This window comes from Trypanosoma conorhini (genome assembly GCF_003719485.1).
Source record: "Trypanosoma conorhini strain 025E chromosome Unknown Tco_14.4_contig_01252, whole genome shotgun sequence".
Classification (NCBI taxonomy): domain Eukaryota; phylum Euglenozoa; class Kinetoplastea; order Trypanosomatida; family Trypanosomatidae; genus Trypanosoma; species Trypanosoma conorhini.
Genome location: NW_021705348.1, coordinates 1 through 3,069, shown reverse-complemented (window position 1 = coordinate 3,069; position 3,069 = coordinate 1). Strand labels below are relative to the sequence as shown.

The 3,069-nt window shown below is 59.8% G+C and overlaps 2 protein-coding genes across 2 annotated transcripts, besides 7 other annotated features; both read left to right on the top strand.

Moving 5' to 3' along the window:
- Nucleotides 1-32: a sequence feature (A-rich).
- A 264-nt stretch (nucleotides 33-296) lies between these two features.
- Nucleotides 297-335: a microsatellite.
- Nucleotides 336-418: 83 nt separating this feature from the next.
- Nucleotides 419-456: a microsatellite.
- Nucleotides 457-512: 56 nt separating this feature from the next.
- Nucleotides 513-535: a microsatellite.
- Nucleotides 535-555: a microsatellite.
- Nucleotides 556-609: 54 nt separating this feature from the next.
- Nucleotides 610-1,278, top strand: Tco025E_09732 (small GTP-binding protein Rab18; the record flags this gene model as incomplete). Its single annotated transcript, XM_029376541.1, has 1 exon — nucleotides 610-1,278. One exon carries the CDS (start codon nucleotides 610-612, stop codon nucleotides 1,276-1,278), a length of 669 nt encoding a protein of 222 aa, XP_029223344.1.
- Nucleotides 1,279-1,282: 4 nt separating this feature from the next.
- Nucleotides 1,283-1,328: a microsatellite.
- Nucleotides 1,329-2,579: 1,251 nt separating this feature from the next.
- Nucleotides 2,580-2,610: a microsatellite.
- A 9-nt stretch (nucleotides 2,611-2,619) lies between these two features.
- Nucleotides 2,620-3,069, top strand: Tco025E_09731 (uncharacterized protein; the record flags this gene model as incomplete). Its single annotated transcript, XM_029376540.1, has 1 exon — nucleotides 2,620-3,069. A coding segment is annotated over one exon (450 nt), but the record flags the coding sequence as incomplete, so codon positions are not given.

Sequence of the window (3,069 nt, the reverse complement as noted above, 5' to 3'; positions counted from 1 at the left end):
TTTTTTGTTGTTGTTGTTGTTTTTTTTTTTTTGCCTCCTGTTTCTTCCCTTTAATTGCCTTTTGAGCGCGGCAGGGTCGGCAGGGTTCCGACGATGTCTGTGAGGGCTTGCCGGCGTCTTTTGTTTCTTGCCACGCTGGAGGGGGGAGGGGTGAAAAAAGTCTGGAGGAAGTGCATGTGTTACCCCACACCCCTCTTCTCCCAACGTCTGTATTGTTTTCCTGTACTTCTTAAGTGTTGTGGGTGGATGGGCACGGAGCGGAGTGTGCTGATGTAGAGTTAATGTCCAGTGAAGAAGAGCGAGTGTGTGTGTGTGTGTGTGAGAGAGAGAGAGAGCTGGGGGGGAGTTTAAGCGTCCCCCTGTGAAGTTGCGGCAGCCGCCACGCAATGCCGTTTGAACCAATAGACTCTTTTCCTCTTTTCTGTGTTTGTGTGTTGTTTGTTTGTTTGTTTGTTTTTGGCCTGCGTGCCGTTGATGCAACACGCACCGGCAGAGAAGCGGCGAGATCATATACACACACACACACACACACACATATATATATATTTATATATAACCCGGGGGGAGAGGGAAGGTAGGGGCGCGGGTGTGAGTTTGGGCCCGCGTTGGATGTCGCAGGCGGTTGACGCCAGCATCAAGGTCCTCCTGCTCGGCGACAGCGGGGTGGGGAAGTCGTCGCTCATGTTCGCCTTTGCCGCGGGGACCTTCAACCCCGACATCAGCTCCACGATCGGGATTGACTTCAAGGTGAAGACGGTGGAGGTGGTCGACGCCGACGGGGCGCGGCGGCACGTCAACCTGCACCTCTGGGACACCGCCGGGCAGGAGCGGTTTCGCACCCTGACGAGCTCCTACTACCGCGGCGCCAACGCCGTCGTGCTGGTGTACGACGTGAACGAGCCGCAGACCTTCCACGGCCTCCAGCGGTGGATGGAGGAGGCCGACGCCTTCTGCCGCGGCGACGGCGACGACGAGGAGGGCGCGGTGTACCTGCTCATTGGCAACAAGATTGATAAGTGCGGCGGCGGCGGCGTCTCTGACGCGGCGGAGGGCACACCGTTCATGTCCGTGCCGAAGGAGCAGGCGCAGCAGCTGGCGCAACGACGCCGGATGCTGCTGGCCTTCACCTCCGCAAAGACGCGTGCGGGCGTGGAGCAGGCCTTTGACGAGCTTGCGCGGTCTGTGTACGACAGGCTGCGGAGGAGGGGCGGGGACCACTCCTCTGGGGTTAACTTCAACAAACCGGCCGACCACCCAAATCATGGCACATGTTGCTAGCTTGCAGACACGGATACACACACACACACACGCACAGGCACACGCAAACATATCAGCACGGCAATCCCAGCTACCTCACCTGTATTCACTGCAAAACGGGGCATAGGAGTAGACGAACACCGCGGATGATTTCAGCCCCTACAACTGGCCCCCCGCAACAGAAGCGCGTCAGTGAAAGCTTGTCGCCCTTGGGCTGGCGCGGGAGAGTGGTTCTTTATGCAGTTTACCTCCACGTTGCAGAGCCTTCTCCCAAACAGTATATATTGCTGCTGTACCACTGTCTCGCTGAGCAGTGTCTTGGGCGGGGTGAAGGGCACGTCTCCGCCAGGTAGCAGAGCAGGCGGCGTGAAGTGGCCCGCCGCGTTTTTTATTGAGCTGAGAAGCCATGCGAGAGAGCAGCGGCGGCGCGAGAGCCCGGGCATCACCCTCGGCACCGCCCCCGATGAGCGACAGCGGCATTGCTGCTCACGATGATCGAAGCGTCGCTCCTACTCCTTCCTCTTAATCTGCACAGAGCAAAACAACAAGGAAGCAACTTTAACATGCAACCAAGAAAGAAAAAGCCTCTCGAGGAGCAAATAACCCCCACATGAGGCAAGACGCAGATGCCGCTGTCGCCTTTCGTGCGTTGTGGCGGCGGGAGCCAGCAGGGGCGTGTGGGAAGTGTGGCTCGCTTCCCGCCCAAAGGCTCTAGCGTTCACCGTCGCTTCCGCCGCGGGGAAGCAAACGGGGAGCCTCCGGCTGCGCGAAAAAACTTCTGTTGTCGGGCCCGAATGGCGCAAGCACCGCCACAAGCAAAGAAATTGCGGCGACGAGGCGCAATTGCCGCCAGGGCGGCGTGGCCTCCAACGCGTCCCGTTGGTTGGCTCACTTGGGAGCGCAGACCCTCGCCTTTTCCTGTTTACTGGCGTTTGCGGTGGCTCTTCGGTATGTGCTGCCCCGTGGCAGCCGAACCCGAAGTGGTGGTTTCTTTTTCTGGCGGCGTGAGTCGCTGTGTGCGTAGGCTACGGCGGGAGGGAACTGCGGGAAACTTGATGGTTTTGATGTGTTGGCCTAACTGTAGAAACAGGCGGTGTACATCGTGTTGCGCTCTTATTCCGGCTCCTTCTGCTGTACGTTTGCTCCCCCCCCCCCGCTTCTCCCTTTTGCCAGCAAGACACACACACACGCACGCCGAAGGAAAAGAGAGACCAAACGCTGCTTTTTGCCGCTGTGCGCTTCGAAGGCTCTACCGCTACCGCCGCCAGCAACACACCGCACACACGCACGCACAGCCGTCGCTGCCTGAGCGGCCCCACCGCAGGGAGAGAAGGAAGAGAGAGAGAGAGAGAGCGGCCCAGCATGCCCCGGCGCCTGTCTGCCTTCGCGGCGCTGCCGCTGCTCCTCCTCGTGTTGAGTTGCGAGGCGGCGGCGGCGGCGAACCGGGATTCTGCACAGCTGCCGGACGGAGTGGATGTGTTTGCGTCGCGGGAGCAGGGCAACTACGACTACGCCGCTCCCTCGCTTGCGGAGGTCGACGGGGTTCTGGTTGCCGCAGCCCATGCCCGCTGCGGTGACTGCGAGGGGTTCGTCACGCACATCATGGAGCGGCACGCGCTGACGAGTGAGTGGAAGCAGCAGGACAAGTGGGAGACGCACCTGGTGACCAAGGGCCACAGTTCGGTGAACTCCAACGTTTATTCCTTCAACCCCGTAATGGCCGTGAAGGAGGGGAGGGTCTACCTCCTCTTCAAAGNGCAAGAGAGAAGTAAACGTTCTGGGAGTTCCGACTGGGCCGACACGTTTTCGGCT